This window comes from Apaloderma vittatum, unplaced genomic scaffold, assembly GCF_000703405.1.
Source record: "Apaloderma vittatum isolate BGI_N311 unplaced genomic scaffold, ASM70340v1 scaffold24139, whole genome shotgun sequence".
Lineage (NCBI taxonomy): Eukaryota > Metazoa > Chordata > Aves > Trogoniformes > Trogonidae > Apaloderma > Apaloderma vittatum.
The window spans coordinates 11,429-30,867 of NW_009733861.1; the positions used below are offsets into that span (position 1 = coordinate 11,429).

The window sequence follows — 19,439 nt, forward strand, 5'->3', positions numbered from 1 at the left end:
GGAGCGATGCTGCGGGTGGGGAGCCACAGGGGCGGCTGCTGCGTTCCCATTGCCAGCGCTGCGGGGCAGGAGGAGGAGGAGAAGCAGCAGTTTTGCTTCAGCATCCTGGGGTGAACCTGCCAAAGGACAAACCCGAGCCACAAATCAAACCCGGTGCTGAGGGCCCTGAGTTTGGGGCTGTTGGGAAGCCGGGACGAGCTCACGAATCAACTTTGGGTGCGTTTTGCCGTTGGATAAACGCTGACGTGGTGGAATGGAAACGCGCCGCTGGGATATGCTCCCTACTGATAAACGTGACGACCCAACACTGTGTCTCCCGCTGAGCCCTCGCTGACTCTCAGAGGATTGTCCTACGTTTTGGGCATGTTTGCTGCTTGTTCTTAAAAATTGTGGAATAATCCCTTGGATGAGGGTGCTGGGGACACCCCACTGCTGGGGCGGGTGTCGTGGTCCACCAACCTGGAGTAAATAGCCACAGAGTAAATAACCTACGGATGCGAAAGGGGAGTCACGTTTCTTTACGGTGCATTTAATTTTCTGGCAGCTGAGTTGCCCCGTAACCCCCCCTTCCCTATGCTGGAGAAAAGCTGCTTATGCAATTTTTGCTGTCTTTGTTTGCACGCTTGCCAGGAGGAACTACTATTCTTATTCCTATTACCCGTAAGTAATTGCCATTCTCTCTCTCCTTCGTCCTTCCTCCCGGCCGCTCCCCTCGCTCCGCTGCTCCAACAAGTCCTTTTCTCTGCCAAGTATGTTTTAAGGCTTCTTTGACTCAGAGAAAATAACGTTTCCAAGTTTGTTGGAGACTGAAGGCGGCATAAAAGGAAAGGGTCGGTGACTTTGGATTGAATTCTGGGTTATGGCAGAGTCTTGCAGTGTCCCAGCCCGACCAAGATGCCGACATGGGCTCAGGTCTCCTGTTCACCCTTCTTCTGGTTTAATTCCTGCTCTGGTTTCTTGGGAGCCTGGTGCTGCCTCTTGAAAAACACTCAAATCAGTTTGTTTCTTTTTTCCTAAATGTCTCTAGTTTGGGACGTGAGGTTCTGTTCCAGCGAGAGCTCTTGGGCTTTCCCAGCATCTTTGTTAGGTGCCTAACGGGGACCTTGGATGAGGAGGAAAAAACCTCCCTGGTGGCTGCTGAGCACTTGTGCAATCAGCGAGTCCAGCCCGTCCTTTGGGATGGATTTGGCCCCCTGGAATGGTTTTAGAGTCATAGAATGGTTTGCATTGGAAGGGACCATTAAAGGTCATCTAGTCCGACCCCCCTGCAGTGAGCAGGGACATCTTTAACTAGATCAGATTGCTCAGAGCCCAGTCCGACCTGACCCTGAATGTTTCCAGGGATGGAGCATCGACCACTTCTCTGGGAAACCTGGGGAAAAGGGCTGGGGGGAGAGCTGGGGCTGCCCTGTCTAACACTAGCGGGCTGTGAGAGCCTTCACTTGCTGTTGCAATCCTGCTCCTCGGATTAACCTGAGCCTGGCAGCTTGGAGGAGGCTCTTACAGCACCACTGGGTCAGCCCTGCTTTTGTGTGCTTCTTCCCCCTCCTCCCCTTCGCATCCCCCTGCAGAAAACCCGTCAACATGACCAAAGCCACCATAAACTACCGCCACGAGAAGACGCACATGATGAGCGCCATCGACAGGAGCTTCACCGACCAGAGCACGCTGCAGGAGGACGAGCGCCTGGGGCTCTCCTTCATGGACACCCACAACTATGGCAACCGGGGTAAGGATGGGGAACCGTGGCATCCCTTGGCTCCCATCCAGCTGCACCAAGGGCCCCCCATAATCCCTCAATATTCCAGAAACAGATGAAGTATTTGCCCAAGGCTCGGCAGCAGGTGTTGCATCTATTTTAGCCTGAGGTGTGCGACACGTTGCAGGCTTCTCCTTGCCCTGTGTAAACCTCCAAGGACATCGATGTAGTTGGTGTCTGCAGTAGTTTTTATTGTCCTCCAGGCTGTGCTGAAGGAAAAACACCCATGGGGGGCTTGAGCTGGGTCTCTTCATCTCAACCTCTTGAAGCAGAGATCTGAGCTTGTGGCCGGGAGGGTTGAGGCCATTTCTGGGCTCAGACTCTGGCTGCAGCTCTCTGAAGCTGGACCAGGCCCAACTCTGTGCTTACGCTGAGGTTGAGACTTTTGCACCAGCCTTCACCCAGCACACCCTGCGGCCCTGGGCTTCACAGGGTTAAAGAGCCACCGCGTTCACATTGTGAGGAGACTGATAATTTAACACCCACTGGAGTATGCACCGCCGTGCTGATTTAGTTGTAAAATAACTCGTTGGATGCCCCAGTTTCAACCATATGCTAATAACATCTGTTACAGTAACTTCAAGATGCTGCTTACACACGGCTCTTCTCCACTGGCTGCAGGAGTAATGCGCTTCCCGGCATTGTCTCATGGATAATAGAAGCCCAGAGGGCAAACTTTTCCTTCTCTTAATACATCTAGCTCGGTGTATTATTTATTTGGTTACTGTCCTCGAAACGCTCAGAGGCTGGTGGGTCTCTGAGTGGGCTGAGCTGCTGGTCCTCAGTTTCTCTAGGGGAAGAGGGCTCTGGGGCCGGATCCTGCTTTCTCTGTTGCTGGTTGTTCCTCAGCTCTCTGCTTCGAGGAGGAAAGGTGGGGAGCTCGGTCTCTTTGCCCCAGTTGGGGACAGCCCTTGCCTATAAGTATCGTTAATTAGCGATAAGATAAATGGACGGGCTGCTCTGTGACTGGTTGGGGGCCATTCCTCACCCTGCCTCGGTTTCTTTGCATTTCAGAAGAAGGCATTGATCCTTCTCACTGAAACCTGAGTGAGCCCTCAGCCTTGCACAAGCCTGCAATTAATTCCTCACTAAAGCCATCGGCCGTGCTGTGGGACCCTCCTGCGCTGTCCCGTGGGCTCAGCCTGGAGGGGAGATGCTTCTGGTTGCAGAGATGTCACGGGTGGTTTTTAGAAGTGTTGTTGGGGGAAATGACATGAAGGATGTTCCGTATTGTGAAACTGCTCCCCAGCAGCGTGTGGATGCTGCTCCGGGCTGGATAGTGCAAGATCTGTGCCTGCTGCATAACGGGGCAGCAGTGGAGAGCGTTGGGTTTTATGCAAACCCAGGATTCAGGACGCTCTGTGGGACCTTGCCCTCGTTGGCAATTGCACGGCGAAGGCATGAACCAGGTAAATGCTGCATTAACTCCCCCATTAAACAGCAGCGAGCTCCATTTGTGTCAGCGCTAGGAATAAGGCGCCGGAATCTAGTGGCGAAGAACATTAACTGTTAAACTGGGCAACGCGATTTTTCAAGTCGGGGCTTTGTGTGACTATTTGGGCACGTAGCTCTCGCTTTTCTGCACGCGAGTTAATTACTCCAATCAATGGGAAATAAGCTTGTTAACCCCCTTAAGGTTTTGCCCACTGGTTTCTAAGAGATCCGCTGTGGTCCTAAAAGTCTGTAATGGGCATTTTCAGCTTTATGGTGTAGGAATTGCTGCAGAGAGCTTCACAGCTTGTGATCCCCAAAGGGAGAAGAGCTGCAGCACCAGCATCTCCCGGGGATGTTTCCGTGTGCCCTCCTGGGCACAAGGAGGTGGTGGGGATGAGGTTTAAGGCTTCGCTGCCCTGACAGCCCCACTCTCCCTCCTCTCCTGCAGGCGACCAGCGGAGCAGCGTGGTCAATGAGTCCAGCAGCCTGCTGGGGGGTTCCCCCCGGCGCCAGTGTGGCCGCAAGGGCTCCCCGTATCACACTGGGCAGCTCCATCCCGCCGTGCGCGTGGCCGATCTCCTCCAGCATATCAACCAGATGAAGACGGCAGAAGGCTACGGCTTCAAGCAGGAGTACGAGGTGAGACCATCTTGATGAGAGCACCTCGTGCTGGCGTCTCGGGGAGGGTGGGAGGTAGGATGGACAAGGTGGCACAGGTGGGACCCGTTTGCACGGAGAAGATGCAGCAGAGCTGGAGCTGCAGTGCTTTGAGTGGCAGAAGCTGGAGCTCACAGACATCATCAGCATGTGGGGTGTGCCGGGATTAAATCTCAGGTCTTGGCAGCTCGGAGATTTAATTGTCAGCTTGAACAGATCCTTTTGATGAGCAAACCAGCTCTGCCAGCTCACACCTCTCCTGTCTGCAGTGCGTCATCCCGCAGGGACCGGCAGTGCTTCTCCCTTTCTCAGATCCTCCTGAGCACCACCACGTCCTTGTGCTCTCCGTCACGCTTGTCCTGTGATGAGCACGGACATAGCCCAGGGCCCCTGCAGGCTGGCACCTCCCAAGACCGTGGAGGCCCCGAGGATGCAGGAGAAGGTGATCCCAGGGGGATGGAAGCCTCCCCCCAGGGGTCGTTGGCCACATCGTGCCTGTCCCCACCTCGCTGGGCCTGGGAGCTTGTAACGGAGCGCGCTGTTCCCCACGCCTCCACCGCTGCGCACTCAACGGGGTTGATTTCTCAACTCCTCGGTGTCCCGCAGGTCTGGCGATTGAAATTTCCCAGTGAAATTACTGTTTAATGCTTAGTTGTTTCAAGTGCAGAAGGTTTTTTTGTCTTTTTTTCCCCCCCTTTCATGTACTGGACAAACCAGGGCTTGCTATAGTCATTAGTGCTTCTTGAAAAGCTCCTATATGTTCTTGGAACTAGTGATTTGAAAGCACTCAGATATTACAGGAGGGAAGAAAACATGTAATTTCCTTCTACTTTTCTCCTCTTACGCCAATCTATGAATGTTACTGTTATTACACACAAACCTGTTCTGTGCTGGGGAGAGAAAGAGTCTGGGGAGGCTTATCAAAAACCCACAGCCAACCCTGGGAAAAAAAACCCCAGGCAGTGTATAATTTGCAGGAAAATGGGGCATTTTGTGGATGCAGCAGAAGCGTGTAGCTGGCAGAGCGTGCTACGGAGATGGGGCTGCAGGAGCTGGGTGTTGGGGTGGAGGGACCACCCTGTCTGCCCTGCTCCCTGGGGGTGATTTTGGGTTGGGGGGGACCCTACAGTCCTGCCCTTGGGCTGTGACGGCTGTCCTTTCCTTGCAGAGTTTCTTTGAAGGCTGGGATGCTTCGAAGAAGAAAGACAAGACTAAAGGGAGACAGGATCACGTGTCGACATGTGAGTGCAAAGGCTCAAGACACCCCAGACAGCCTGAAAAACCTTCTAAAAGGCTTTTGGGGCTTTTTTTGGTAGATGTGTGGTCCATGGCAAGGAATAAACTGGTGGGGTTTGATGGCGAAGGGCAACAGAAAGATCCTTGCTCAGGGCAGAGGCCCCAGCCTGAGAGCTCCTGTTGGGCATCAGACACTGAAGCAAATAGGAGGGCAACTCTTGAGGATGGGACATCTTGAGGTGATAACATCACCGTGATCAATTCTGGGTGGTGCTGGAAGGCTCCAGATAACCTGGAGTGTGTTTTCTTGTGTGGACTTACAAGGAACTGCAGCCCTGCCCTAGGGAGCTTCTGGTGTGGACGTGCAGGGTGAGACAGAGGGCTAAATGATGAGGTTTTAGGACAGAAGACTGAGGGAGGGCTTGACCCCACCGGAGAGAGGTTGCTCCTCTCCAGCTCCCTCCAGTCAGTGTGACACGGTCGCCTTGCTCCCTGCTGCATCTCCGGTGTCATTCCTGCAGGGACAGGGACACCAAGCCTGGTGCTTTCCACTCTCACATGCTTCGCTCCGCAGCTTCGTCCCTTCCACTCTGGCACCTTCCAGCGACCTGGTGGGCGCTGAAGTTTGGGCAGAGCACTTGCTGTCTGGGCTCTGGCCATTCTGGTGCTGTGCCAGGGTGGACAACAAGGTGCTCTGTGTCTTTGGAGCCGAGCTCAGGGAGATAACTGTGCTGAAAGCATGTCCCTGCTGGTCTAAACCACCATCTTTGGAAGGACCTCCGCCAGCTTGTAATTATTTCTCCGGAATCCATCCCCACCCGTGGGTGTTTTGCAGATTCCTAGTGCAAAACGATTGCAAAGGGTGCCCTGGAACCTGGTGGGTAACGCAGCGCCCCCGTGCTCATCCTCCCTGGGTGCTCATAGTCCCTTCTCCCCTTGCTCTCCAGATGATCGTCACCGAGTGAAGCTGCACCCGCTGCTGGGCGATCCCAACTCAGACTACATCAACGCCAACTACATCGATGTAAGTGGAGGGTGGTGCCTGTCTCTGGGGGGGTCTGTGATGGGGCAGGGGCTTCCTGTGGACCTTGTGGGCTATCACGGTCTGTCCAGCAGCATTTGGAAGAGCTTAGATGGCCCAGGATGGGCTGATCTCTGTATCCCTGAGACACAGCATGAGGAGCCTGCCTGATTTATTGATGTTCATCAGCAGTTTCTGCTTGTTGCTTCTCTTTCTCTGCTCTGCTCTATCCTTCCTTTCTACTCCCCTTTTCCATCCTCTCTTCTCCCCTCGCCTGTCCTCATGGCCATGGATCTCCCTCCTCCCAGAGGTTGAGGGGGTCAAGGGACCAGGTTGGGGCTCACACTGGGATCCCCTCCCCATCCTGTGGGTGCATGTGAGGCTGGGCAGAACTTGGCCCTGGTGTCCTCTGAGAACGATGTCCCCCCAGAGCGATGTCTCCTGTCACCTCCAGTGATGCCGAGACGAGGGGAGGTGCAGGAACACTCTGTTGGGCACAGGGCTTGAGCATCTTCTGGAAGCAGCAGCAAGTCCAACTCTTCCCAGAGGGTGTCCTCTAGCCATGGTGGCCTGGAGCCACCGTGACGGGTTCCCTGCGCCCGAGCAGCAACCCCACGCCTGTCCCCTGTCCCCATGTGTCTTTTCTCCCCTGTGGCTCTCTGTGACCCTCTCCGGGGCTCTAACCTGTCTCTTGAGCTGTGCCTCACTAATGTCACTGTCTCTGATCTTTTTCTCTCAAACCTCTATCCCAACGGGATCAATTAAGATTCGGATTAACCGAGAAGTAAGTAGATGGTTCCCCTCTGCTCCCATCTCCTCCCAGGCGTTGTACCGGGCAGCGTGGTGTCAAATAGAGTCAAGAAGAGGCAGAAATAGTGTCAAGGAGAGGCAGGCTAGGAAAACGTGGATAAACTTGAGTACTGTCCAGGGAAGGGGAGGTGAGGGCTCCATGGTACGTCCTCCCAGGGTGATGGAGAGCAGGGGTCCTGTGCTCAGAGGAGGGCTTTAATTCAACCCCCAAAACTCCCCTGTGAATGGACTTATGATGGATGGAGAAGCTGCCGTCACCTCCACATGTGTGATGTGGTTTAACTCTGCTGGAGCCATAGCCAAAGGCTGGGACACCAGGTCCCTGTTCCCTTTGGCAGTGACCTCGTTGGGACATGCTCTTCAGGCTTTTACTTTCCTATTAAGAGCTGGAATGTTCCCAATAAGCAGCTAGGATGAAGGAGGGGAGCAGGGCTGTCACCCAAAATCACGTGGACTCTCTCAGGACAGGGTGCACCGGGTGCAGGGTGGCTGCTGATCCTCCTCCTCCTCCTCCCGCAGCCGTGGGTAGCCCCACACTGCTGGCCAGGACCTGGGGAGTTGCTGCCATCTGGGTGACCGGGAAATGTTTTACGAGGTTGTGCCCCAGCCATCAAGTGTCCCAGTGCCCCCCCAGCTTGAGACTGACATCTCTGCTTTCCTTGCAGGGCTACCACAGGTCCAACCACTTCATAGCCACGCAAGGTGAGTCGCTCCCTCCCTCCTCCCAGCGTTTCAGCAGCTCCCGATTTAGCAGCCAGGTTTGATCCTTGGTGGGATTTAACCTGCGTGGTCAAGAAAAGGGAGGGAGTGGGGCCGATTTGGGGCCAAACAGGGCAGTAGCAATGCAGAGCAGCTCCCACCCCTCCTGCTACCCCATGGCACCGCGCATCCCTGGGGCAAAAAGATGCTGAAACTGCCGGAGAGGCAGGAGGGGAAACACGGTGGCATCGTGGCAGTGCCTGTCCATCCCCGGTGGCCTTTCCTCTGCCCTGCAGGGCCCAAGCAGGAGATGGTGTACGACTTCTGGCGCATGGTGTGGCAGGAGCACTGTTCCAGCATCGTGATGATAACCAAGCTGGTCGAGGTGGGCCGGGTAAGGACCCCATCCCGCCCCTCTCCCTCCGGGCACCGGCTCTACCAGAAGCTTCCTTCGCAGAGCCACGACCCTGTCCCATCCTCTCCTCGCAGGTGAAATGCTCCAAATACTGGCCGGATGACTCTGAGATGTACGGAGACATCAAGATCACCTTGGTGAAGTCGGAGACACTCGCCGAGTATGCCGTCCGCACCTTCGCTCTCGAGAGGGTACGGCACCGGTCCCACCACCGCGACCTGTCCAACCCTGCCCTCGCGGGCAAAGAACCCACTGCCCTGGGCATCTCTAACCATTGCTAGATCAATGTTTACCAATACTCTCTTTATTTACCCCAACATGGGGCCTTTAACCCTGGTCAAGGTGCATCTTCTGAACCCTGGGGATGCTGGTAGCGTCTTCCTTTTCCCCAGCTCTGTGCCCTCTATCAGAGAGGGTGGCTCAGCCCTGCTTTGGTTTCGGCAGTGAGTGAGTATTTAATTTCTGTGTGAGCACCGTGTAATTGCGACAGGGATGAAGGATGCTTTTCCTCCTCCAGGCTGGAGTGCAGGTTATGTGGCCATTACTCTCCAGCGTGGTACCTGGGGATGGAGCTGGTGCGATTTTACCTCTTAATCTACAGGAATGGGAAATTACTGTCTAGTTTCAGGGCAGGTAGCAAAGACTGTGGAATGAGACCTGGGGCTGCTGCCATCTCCCCCTCCTCTTCCTCCTCGGCTGGTTTTTAGCCCTCTTGCAGCCAAGGAGGAGGGAGCTGTGGTGCTGCTGAAGCATCCGACCCCTCCGTGGTGCATTTGGCTGGATGCCGAGATGGCAAAATCACAGATTCCCAAGAAAATGAGGTGTTTGGGTTACTTTCCCTTCCTTGTGCCACCCTCACCCTTATCTCACTCTTCCCTTGCAGCGGGGCTACTCGGCCAGGCACGAGGTGAAGCAGTTCCACTTCATGTCGTGGCCCGAGCACGGCGTCCCCTACCACGCCACGGGGCTGCTGGCCTTTATCCGCAGGGTGAAGGCGTCCACGCCGCCCGACGCTGGCCCCATCGTCATCCACTGCAGGTACACGTGCGTGGCCGTGGGGTTGGAGCGGTCTTGGGGGCAGCATCGTGCTCTGGGATGGGGTTTGGGGAGGGGGGTGATGGGTGGCCCTGGGGGGCTGTGTCTTAGGTGGGTGCTCAGCCTCAGAATGATGCGAAAAGGTCTGAATGATGGTAAAAAAATTCAGCAGGGGAATAGGAAATGTATAAATCGGGTTCATAGCAAAGGGAGGCACTGGGGTGGATGCCCCTCTACGATGGTGTCCAGCTGTGAAATGTCACCGCTGGGCTGGTGGCAGCAGAGAGGGGGGAGCTGCAGGTGGTCCAGGGGGACAAGCAGGGAACAGCATGTTTTGGGGGCTGCCCCAGCACCCATTACTCAGCTCTGTCCCTTTGGGCAAGGATGGCACACGGGGCACACGGGCAGATTGATTGCTGCTGATGGCAACGTCAGGGTGTTGGGTCTGGCCGAAGGGAGAGGGTTGAGGGGCGGCAGGACAGCTCCCGTTTGCAGGGTCCCCGCAGGGCTCAGCCACCGGGACACCAGAGCTGGGAGGAGACTGGTGCCACTTGTGAGCAGGAGGGGTTGCTTTCTGTCCCCTGAACAGGCATCCCCACGCAATGGGTTAATGGCTCATCCTCCACTGGACAAACAAGGAGGAGCTGATGAGTGAGAGGGATTTTTTTTTTCATTTTATTTCTCCCTGTCAGTTGCTTCATCAGTATTCATTCACCGGCAACAGCGAGTGTGATTAGTGCCCGTAGCCTGTAATCACTGATAATCACGACGAGTGATTCATCAGCCCCAGAAATTAGTGTTTCACTGGAAAAGACTTTGTAGGAAACTAGCGGGGGGAGCACTTCTCCTCCCGACACCTCGTGGGGGATTTGCAGCATCCGTTGGGCTTTGGCTGTGAGTCCAACTGTGCCAGGATTTGGGATATCTCTGGAGCTGGGTCGTCAGGCTCCAGGCATCCTGCTGTGACCCAGGGGTCTGCCTCGGGGAAATTCAGCACTCAGGGGTACCCCCCTGTGCCCTCAGGGCTCGGTGCTGAGCATCCTCCTCCTCCGCCCTTTTGGGATGGGATCCCGGAGGACTGTCAGCTCTCAGATAGTCTGGCTGCTGCTTTTGGTGCAAAAGGTGTGTGTTTTGCTGTTTTAAAGAAAAATGAAGCTTAGACATGGGAGCCTGACTGTCACACAACCCCAGGCTCCGTGTGTTTGGGAGGGTGGTGGACAGGGTGGTTTAAGGCAAAACCAGGCTGTGGTTATGGAGGTGTGTGAGATCCTGACAGCCCTGCCAGGACCTTGCACCCCTGGGCAGGGTCCGTATGTCGAGTCCTGATACATGCAGACCTGGCTTTGTGCCTCCGGTGTCTGGGGCTGCGTGCTGATGCCGTGTGGACTCAGAACGCGTTTGCTGTGTTTTCCTTCTCCCAGCGCTGGCACAGGGAGAACGGGCTGCTACATCGTCCTGGATGTTATGTTGGACATGGCCGAGTGCGAGGGCGTCGTGGACATCTACAACTGCGTGAAGACCCTGTGCTCGCGGAGGATCAACATGATACAGACGGAGGTGAGCGAGCATTGAGAGCAGCCGGGGACGTGTGGGGCTGCTGTCACCAGCACACTGGGGAGGCTGAGCCCTCTCCCCTGTTGTCCCCCCCAAAAGGAGCAGTACGTCTTCATTCATGACGCCATCCTGGAAGCCTGCCTGTGCGGGGAGACCAGCATCCCCGCCAGCGAGTTCAAGCCCACCTACAAGGAGATGGTGAGGATAGAGCCGCAGAGCAACTCCTCGCAGCTGCGGGAGGAGTTTCAGGTGAGTGGCCCCAAAACTTCTGCATCCCCTCAAGCTTGCTCCTCACCCTCCTGGTGCCCACGACCGCCGGGACCTGTGGGCTCCGGCAGGGCTGTCTGGGAGGGGAGCTAAGGGGAGGATGTCTGTGTACCCACAGACCCTGAACTCGGTGACTCCTCACTTGGACGTGGAGGAGTGCAGCATCGCCCTCCTGCCCCGCAACCGGGAGAGGAACCGCAGCATGGACGTCCTGCCGCCCGACCGATGCCTTCCCTTCCTCATCTCCGTGGACGGAGACAGCAACAACTACATCAACGCGGCCTTAACCGATGTGCGTGTGCTGCGGGGAGGGAAGGGGCCGCCTTGGGTTGCCTGGGGTTGGCTTTTCGTGGCAAAACATGGCTTGGGTTGAATTTACAGCCTCGTTTTGTACAAGGGCACACAGCAGCTGGACCAGCATAGTGGGTTCCTTCACCCCTTCTTTTGTGTAGCAGCATCTTGCTTGGCTTGAAGAAGCTTTTCTCCTGCTCTCACAAAGGGTGTTTGTTTATTTTGTAGCAAAATATTCATGGTCTAGTGAAAGGTGTCCCTGCCCATGGCAGCGGGGTTGGAACTCAGTGATCTTTGAGGTCCCTTCAACCCAAAGCATTCAGTGATTCCATGAAAACGGAGCACCCGAGAGAGAAGCAGCTCTGGGAGGGGTTGGTAGCACTGAGCCCCCATCCCCGTGTGCTGCCAGCACCCTGCTATGCATCCTCCTGCTTGTTCTGGTGTAATTCAGGGGGCTCTGAACCGATCCCAGAGCCTCTGTGCATCCCCCAGTGCAGTCAGAAACAACACCCGTGATGGCAAAGCTGTTCCCTACCTGCTGATGACTGCAAAGCAGAGAGGAGAGGACGTGCCGGGCTCTGAGCTCGTGCTGAGCGATGGGTCGTTGATCACCCAAACCACTTTCCTCTCCTTGAAACGAACCCGAGGTGCTTTGCACGGGCAGCGCTGAGCCCCACTGCACCCCGGGCACCTTCCCCAAACCCTCTTGCTCACAGCTGAGCGCCAGCACCAGGCTGAGCCCTGCGTTTTTCACCCCACGGGTGATTTATCGTGCTGCATCTTTGAGCGGATCTCATCTCCCATACCTGCTCTTGCAGCAAAAAGCAGTTTGTAAAGCGGAGGCAGCGGCTGGGGAGCAGCGCCTGTTTGGCTGCAGGCTTCAGCTGCTGTGGGACGGGAGCTTTGTTCTCAGCGTGCTTCGTGTTTGCATATCTGTTTTATTTTTATACATCATTGAGCTTCCCTTAATCTCCACTACAGGGTCAGAGAAAAACATTTTTTTTTAGAGACAGAAAAAGCCCTTTGGATGAAATTCTTGCTAAAGGGATAAAACCCATTTCCCTCTTTGAGGGGGGAGGAAACAAAAAAGTCTCATTTTCTTTAAGTGCCGAAGTGGTTTGCTCAGTCGGTCTGTCCATCTGTCAGATCAGATTGGTCTGTGTTGCCCATCATGGGTGCTGAGCGTAGTGCCGGTGGCAGGCTACTGGGGCCGCTCTCTGCTCCGCGCCCGCTGCCGTCATTTACGCCGGTGCCAAAGGACTGCGGGTGCCAAGGCAGAGCCTGGTCCACACCTGACGAAATCTCCCTCACCCTGCTGCTCTCATCGCCCTCCTCGAGGCTCCCACCCAGAGCCGGGGCTCTTGCTGCTGCCCTGTGAACAGGGCAAGGGGGAAAGTTCAGTAAAGGCATTCCCTGCGCTAAATGAGGAGATTTGGCAGCAGCCAGAGGACTGCCCATTAGCGGGGAGCTCATTTGTGGCCACACATTTTCTGCTCAGTTCCTGGGTCTGAAGAGGCTTGAGCTGAAGTGTGTTAATTTAAAAGTCTGACTGATGCTGGGTTGGGCTCGGCTCTCCATCCCTTGGCAAGCCGGTGTCAGGATTACCGAGAGGACAAATCTCACTTGAAGCATGAACAAGAAGTACAATAATTTTAATTTCCTACTCCCCCTTCCTTCTTGTGTTCTCTGTGGGTCTTTCACTTTGGGGTTTCCTTCCCTCTTCAAAAACCCCAGTGAGCCCAGGTCGGTGGTGTGGTCGCTTTGCCTGGCGGCGCTGGGGCACTGTGGGTGGGGGTGATGCTGTGGATGGGGGTGATGCTGTGAGTGATGCAGGATGCGGTGCTGGGGCCTGGGTCCATCTGGCAGCCTTCTGCTGCTTCTTGGCTCAAAGGTGACATTTTTTCCTCAGTTATTCATTCAAAGCACCCAGCCCTGTGAGAGCAGAAAGTGCTTTCAGCCTGGAGCAGGGCAGGGATCACTTAGACCTGTTCCTGCAGCATCTCCCCAGCCCCAGGGCTTGGAGGCACTGAGACAGTGCTTGAGCACGGAGAAGATGGCTTTGGTGGCACTCATCTTCTGGTTGCACTGGATTTTCGGGGAGCAGGCAGCAGTGACTCCACCGCCACATCCTTCATGGTGCTTGTCTTCCCTCTCCGCAGAGCTACACCAAGAGCGCTGCCTTCATCGTCACCCTGCACCCGCTGCAGAACACCACCACCGACTTCTGGCGGTTGGTGTACGACTACGGCTGCACCTCCATCGTCATGCTCAACCAGCTCAATCAGTCCAACTCCGCCTGGGTGAGTTTTGCCGACCCGGGACCTCTTCTGCTCCGTCTCCGCCTCGGCGGTGCCGCAGCGTTGGCGTTTTGCTGGCGTCGGTATTGCTTTACTGTACCACAATCCTTGTGGATGCCCCAGGGAGATACAAGGTTAACGACAGGTCTGACCTTTTCGTTTTGGCGAACTGATTTTTATGCTCCTTTTGCAACGGGGAAACTGAGGCACGGGGCATTTCCCGCATTAATCTTCCAAGGGCGCTGGTGGCTTGTGAACGCTGCTTTAGAGATCCGCCTGCTGCAAGGTGGCTGTCCCGTGGGTGTTAGGGTGTGATGGGATGTGCAAATCTGTCAAACTGGAGTGGGGGATGTCCCTTGTCAGCTGTGGGAGAGGGAACAAAAGCCGGGGGGGGACTTTTGCTCTCCTGGTGCGCCAGTCCCCAGGGGGATGGCTGGAGGACTCCTGTCACCACTGAAATAGATGTAAAAGTCTGCTTACAGGTCTGTGATGTTAATTCAATGAGGAAACTTGCTGGATTTTTACATAAAATTAGCATTATAGACTCTTAATGGATGTCTGGAGAAGACTTCATTAGCTGCCTTATTTTACAAGTTGAGATCAGATACTGGATGTAAATGACCCGAAACGGCAGTTGTACCATTTGTCACAAGGATGCAGACGGATGCGGCGCTGACTGGTGTGTAAACACACCGGCATTTCTTTTATATATAAATACCGAGGACACGCGTGGAGCTGTGGAGCCCACCTGCGCGTGCTGAGCTAATGTCCCGTGCTCCAAAGGACTTTTGTGCGGGGGGACGCTGAGCAGCAAGGGGTGTTCCGGGAGGATCGCTTTCCTTACAAAGGTTTGCCAGGAGAGGAGGCAGAGCTGGTCCCAAAGAGCTTTTCGGCTCCTGTGTTCACTCGGAGTCGCTCTTAGATCAGGTTTGTGTTTAACAGCCTGATCTGCCCGTTGCCAAGAACAACAAACAACTTATTATTCTTACTTATCCCTATACTGGGGTATTTCTACCTCTGCCTTAGCCCTGTACCTGTGTATTTCTGCCTCAGATCTCTGCCATTCCTACTTTTTCTTCCCCTGCACTTTGTGTGAGCATCCTGAGGGGGTTGGGGCAGTATCTCTTAAAGAAGGGGTTGTAGAAGAGGAGCAGCTACCAAATGCAAAGAAGAGGAGTTAGTTGCTGTCACTGCAAGAAGGAGAAAGGCGGATACCCGACAATGAAGCATCTGCCTCAGCAAAGACAAACATGGGCATTAAAAAGGAGTCTCTGGGGCATTTTAAACCTCAAGTTTCTGCTGAATAAAATCTTAGGCTAGGGTTTTGTTAAGTAATAACAACCCTTGTGCTTTCTGCATTTGGAAGCAGAGAAGTGTTGAGATTTTAAAAAGCCTAAAAAAGCCAATGAAAACACGCAAGTACCCCCAGTGTTCAGGCACCTCAGCATGAAGTAGACAAGTAGGGAATAATGCTGATGTGTGTCTTCTCAGTATTCAGCAGAGGATACAAGATTTCAATGTTTGGTAAAGCCAGATACAGAGCAAACACAAAGGAGGGAACGAGCTTTCCATTTTATGAATTCAAAGTAAGCAGAAATAACCAAAATCTGTTTTATCAGCATTTCTGCTCCTCTGAAATTCTGCATCGAGAACTCCTGAAAGTGACCCAGGAGACACAGTCGGGCCATTTGCTTCCATCCCCATCTCCTACCTTGTAAAAGCTTATTTTATCTGAGCGGGAACCTCTCCCCATGAATGTCCTGAGAGTTCTTCTGTGCCCTGCTGCTGCTCGCAGCTCCTGGCTGGAGGCGGGGGTGAGAGAAACCCTTTCTGTTCTGTAAAAACCACGGATTCTGTTCTGTAAAATCCACGGAGATCGAGTTGGAGAACGAAGCCTCTCATGGATTCGGCGTCAAAGATCTTCAGGGGTCTCGTCCTCCCCGGCGCTTCCTTCCTGAAGAGTTTTTCTGGGATCGTGGCGCAGTTTCCATCGTCGCCCCACCAGGTTGGCTGGAAGCTATGGCTGCCCACGATCTTCAGAGCTTCACCAGGACGCGTCGGGCTGAAGACTGGTTGGTGTTGGCTGAGACCTCCGAGAAACAAGATCAAATGATGGAGCCTCACAATTCCTTTACTAAAGACCGTCGTGCAAAAGTGACTGTATGACATCAGGAAGGACGACAAGGAATGAGGCTTTAGATGTGGGCTGTGGCCCCTAAGACAGTGATCAGCTGTTGGCGGGATGCTCAGGAGATGCTCTGAGCAGCGCCATGAAGGGTTGTTTTTAACTGAACATGAAAACAGTTAAAAAAAGATTAACAGAAAATTAAATTTAACAGACAGACCTGCCTGGCTTCGCTCTGTGTGTGGAGAAGCGGTGGAGCCGGGAGGCTGGAAGGGCTTTGCCTGCGAGCGTGGCCGCGGGGCAGAGCAGCTGCGTTGTCCGGGCAGGTTCAGCTAGGGGAGGGCGACTGACGCTCCCGTGTGCATTTCTCACCTCGATTCACATTTACCCTTCCTGTCTGCTGAGGTACCTGCTGGCAACCCATTGAAACCCCAGCCAGTGGCACCACCTTACTGTCCCTCCGCCGTGGCCGTCCGGCACCTCTGCTCTGCAGCACAGATGTGGGGTGAGCCCAGCTGCAGTGGAGCATGGCAGGGAAGGAGGCAGCAAAACCGATTTTACTTCTCTCTCTCAACCTGTTCTTTCATCCCCTGGTCCAGAAACACCCTTTACTCTCATTCCCTCATGCCTGTGCCATCCTCCCCCAGGTCCCCTGCCACTGTCCGATGGGGACTCTGCCATTTTTCTTCATTATTCAGCCCCGTCTCTCTCTCTGGACGTCTATTCTTCAGGGATGTCTGTGTTACAATATTTAACTGGATTTTAAGTGTTTACCAGTTTAGGACCACCAGGTAATAAATCAACCTTTTCAGCAGGCAGCTCTGAAAGGTGACTTGGAGGGTATATCCCTCGCTTGAACTACGTCTTGCCGAAGGAAGTTTTAATATCCAAATTATAGCTCTCAGTCTAGAAGGCTTAAAGATCTTGGAGATTTATAGCCCCTATTAATAACCAATTATTTCTCAAACACGTTTGCCATGCAGTTAGGCCCAAGCCGTTCGAGAGCCTGAAATGCTAAATGCCCTCTTAAAGTGCGGTGACAAACATCATACATTTTGTGTCGACGCCGCTTTCCCAGCTGTCTCAGTGTGAAAACGTTCGCGCCCGTGACCCTTGGACCGAGCCATCCGTCAGAGCCGTGCTGGACGCCTCTCCAGAGCTACGGGCCAGGATTGCTTTGACTTGTCGGGATGTCCTGGCGATGGGGACCGTCATCCACCTTGACGTTGCTACCGATGGGTGGCAGAGCAGCTTCTAAAGCTGATGGGGTTTGAGAGGAGGCTTGAAGCAGCCAAGCCCTGCTCCATCGTCGCGTAGGACCAGACCCGACCTCTCCAGGGCTGAGGCAGGGTGCCTCCTGCATCCTTCTGGGCTAGCAAAGCCATCTCCAGGGGCACCGACTGTGACCTTTGTGCAGTAGGGAGAGGGCTATGTGGCAGTGGACCCAACCCTTCAGCCTTGATCCCTCGACAGTGTTGTGGTTTGAGCTGAACAGAACCAATTCTGTTCAATGATTTTACTTTTTTCAGCTCCCTCTCTTCTAAGAAGTTAACGGCGTGTTTTTGCAGACAGTGTGTGCTGCTAGAGCTGATAACGTCCGATGTCACTGCCAGGGACACTGCAGAAAGGCTCTTGCAAGTGCTTGGTCCTACAGTGAGCAAGGTCACTGCTGGACCTTGTGTGCCATGCTGTGGGTTCTGGGAGGTAAAAGGGGTCGCAAGGAAGTAGAAGGTTGCACCTCTGGTGAGGAACAGACAGGACGCGTGACCAGCAAGAGTTTTCCAGTCCATCTGTGTCATATCCAGTATAAAGCTGCGGGACCACAGAGCTTAAGGCCTCTTCTTCAGTGGCTGGCATCTGAGGAGGAGGACTCTGTCCATTCTTCTGCTTTTGATCACGATCCTGAGTTCCCAAAATCTGGCCGCTGTGCCCGGTTCCCCTCTGCTGCTGAGCCTGGGGCTGCCCCGGTGGGGCCGGCTCCGCCGCGCCCCCCTGCTGCTGGGGGGGGGATTGGTTTCGATACCTCTTTTGTATGTATTTAATTACTTTCATTATTCCCTTATCAGTACTACTACTGTTTTTTAAAAGCTGTTTTATTTCCCAATCCGAAAATCTCTGCATTACACCCTTCCCCTTTGGGGAGGGAGAGCGATTAGAGAGCATCTGTCAGTGCCCCAACCCTCGACAGTCAGACAGAAGGATCTGTCACCCAACGATGTGACTTGGGGTGTAATGGCATCATCCCATGTCCTGGGACGTGTCACCAGCCCTGGTGAGCTGTACTTTTCCTCTCCACAGCCCTGTTTGCAGTACTGGCCCGAGCCAGGTCTCCAGCAGTACGGCCCGATGGAGGTGGAGTACGTTTCCGGAGCGGCGGATGAGGACATCGTGTCCCGTCTCTTCCGAGTCCAGAACGTCACACGGGTGAGGGTCCACATCAGTGAAGGGTGATCGGGGGAGCTTCACGTGTGTCTGTGTGTGTGCCCGGGGCCCCCCAGTCACCTCCCAGTGCCTGGTCAGGGTTGGGCGAGCAGGGCTTGGATGGCTTTTGGTAGCTTCTGCGTTGGGGAAGGGCTGGCATATCACCAAGAGCTTCCTTATATAAAATAATAGAACCATTTAGGTTGGAAAAGACCTTTAAGATCATTGAGTCCAGCAGTGCCAGGTCCACCACTGAACCACGTCCCTGAGCATCACATCTACACGTACTGCCTGTATGGGTGAAGATGTTCTTGGGAGAGCAGAAGGATGATGTATCTAGTGAGGCCACACAATCCGTCATTGCCCGGTCGGGTAATTCTCTGTACAAACTAACTGAATGGTGCTGTAGGTGTTGGTGTCTTCTTCAGCCTAATCCAGCAGCTCCTCCCGAGGATGCAGCCCCAGCTCTCCTCCTGGCAGAGAAGAGCCTGTAAAATTGCTGTTGGCTCCATCCAGCCTTTCTGGAGTTCACAGCTCTTTGCAAGATGTTAGATAACTCTGTCAGAAGACCTTTCTCAAGGTCCATCTCTACCCTGCCATGCATGTGTCATGGGATGGAGACTCCTCGCAAGGGCACAGCAGCTTCCCTGGGACCCACAGAGCCTTTTTGCTGCAGCGTGAGAAGATCCACAGAAGTTTTCACCTCTTGTCTTTGTTGCATTGAGGCTTGGCTGGTTCAGTTTGTCTGTAAATGAAGAGAAACACCGTGAAGTTGGGAAAGGACAGCAACTGCAATAAACACCCTGTGTAGGTGCAAAAGTGGATACGGGGGAAAAAAATAAAGCTGATTTAGCTATAAAAGCCAGCCATGAAGAAGTGGCATCCCCAAGGTGTTTAAATCTCCCAAGGTTGCCCAGAGGCTGAGGCCAATGTGCCAGGGGAGGTCATCAGGCAGATGGGAATTGGGGAGCTTGGACGGGAGCATGCAGCCTGGCTGGTGGCCTGGCTGGGAAGGGTGCTTCGGTGTGGGAGCTGGGATCAGGGGAGATAAATCCTGGTTATCTGGACTCTTGATACTTAGAAGTTTTTGGTTTGCTCTTCCTTGTGGGAGCATCTGGCGTTTCCTGAGTGTCAGCACAAAATCCTTCACCGAATGTGCTTGGCTCTCAGGTGATGGAATATAGCCCATGCTAAATCAAAATGCAGCGTGATCGAAATCTCTGGATCTAAGAAAAGATTTCCCCTGGGAGCAGCTCACTGGAGGAGCGCTGGTAAATGCGTGGAGCCACTTCTTGCCAAGCCTTGCCTGCTGGAGGGAAACCAGGCTTTGGGGAGCATCACAAGTCCTCTCCCGAGCCAGACAGAGCTTACACCTGAGCTTCAGACTGGATTCCAAAGATTTTCTCCCCGGGCTCTCA

General features: G+C 54.3%; 1 protein-coding gene across 1 annotated transcript in view; it reads left to right on the forward strand.

Moving 5' to 3' along the window:
* Positions 1–19,439, forward strand: part of PTPRU (protein tyrosine phosphatase, receptor type, U) — a gene marked incomplete at its 5' end in the record, with an annotated part of 35,190 nt that overhangs the window by 11,321 nt on the left and 4,430 nt on the right. The window contains 14 exons of the mRNA XM_009876065.1: positions 631–660; positions 1,572–1,729; positions 3,642–3,832; positions 5,019–5,091; positions 6,034–6,110; positions 7,583–7,619; positions 7,913–8,010; positions 8,106–8,222; positions 8,915–9,069; positions 10,488–10,623; positions 10,720–10,869; positions 11,006–11,179; positions 13,338–13,478; positions 17,899–18,024. Coding sequence (XP_009874367.1) covers positions 631–660; positions 1,572–1,729; positions 3,642–3,832; positions 5,019–5,091; positions 6,034–6,110; positions 7,583–7,619; positions 7,913–8,010; positions 8,106–8,222; positions 8,915–9,069; positions 10,488–10,623; positions 10,720–10,869; positions 11,006–11,179; positions 13,338–13,478; positions 17,899–18,024 — 1,663 coding nt within the window. The remainder of the gene's footprint in view (positions 1–630; positions 661–1,571; positions 1,730–3,641; positions 3,833–5,018; positions 5,092–6,033; positions 6,111–7,582; positions 7,620–7,912; positions 8,011–8,105; positions 8,223–8,914; positions 9,070–10,487; positions 10,624–10,719; positions 10,870–11,005; positions 11,180–13,337; positions 13,479–17,898; positions 18,025–19,439) is intronic.